General features: G+C 46.2%; 1 protein-coding gene across 1 annotated transcript in view; it reads right to left on the reverse strand.

The window, feature by feature from the left end:
* Window positions 1–400, reverse strand: part of LOC118743858 — an 85,261-nt gene that overhangs the window by 3,750 nt on the left and 81,111 nt on the right. The window contains exon 4 of the mRNA XM_036476621.1: window positions 1–395. Within this exon, the coding sequence (XP_036332514.1) occupies window positions 1–395 (395 nt within the window). The remainder of the gene's footprint in view (window positions 396–400) is intronic.

Raw genomic sequence — 400 nt, forward strand, 5'->3', positions numbered from 1 at the left:
CCTTCATTTTCAGCGCCCAATTAGTCATTTTTTGTGCGAACGCCTTGCGCCGCTGCTCCACCGGCAATCCGCTCACATACTGTTCAATTCGCTTCGCACTGTCACTACACAGTTTCGTACGTTTTCGATTCACATTGTTTACTAAAGCTTCAAGGCCATTTACGATCACCGCTTCCTCAATCCATTTATCGTATCGACTCTTATTGGGCTCCAGGCGTGCTACAATGTCTATGAGTTCCCTGTACAAAAGCGATTTACCAAACATGTGGAAGAAACGAGCGGGCTTATACACCTTCTCTGGAAACTGCGTCAGCTTTCGCTCCTCAATATGCTCCACGAAATCGCTGAGGATAAGTTTCTTGCCAAGCAGTATTTCACTGCGTATATCCTGGAACCTATC

The sequence above is a fragment of the Rhagoletis pomonella genome, unplaced genomic scaffold, assembly GCF_013731165.1.
Source record: "Rhagoletis pomonella isolate Grant_MI unplaced genomic scaffold, Rhpom_1.0 Rhpom_scaffold_00007, whole genome shotgun sequence".
Classification (NCBI taxonomy): Eukaryota; Metazoa; Arthropoda; class Insecta; order Diptera; family Tephritidae; genus Rhagoletis; species Rhagoletis pomonella.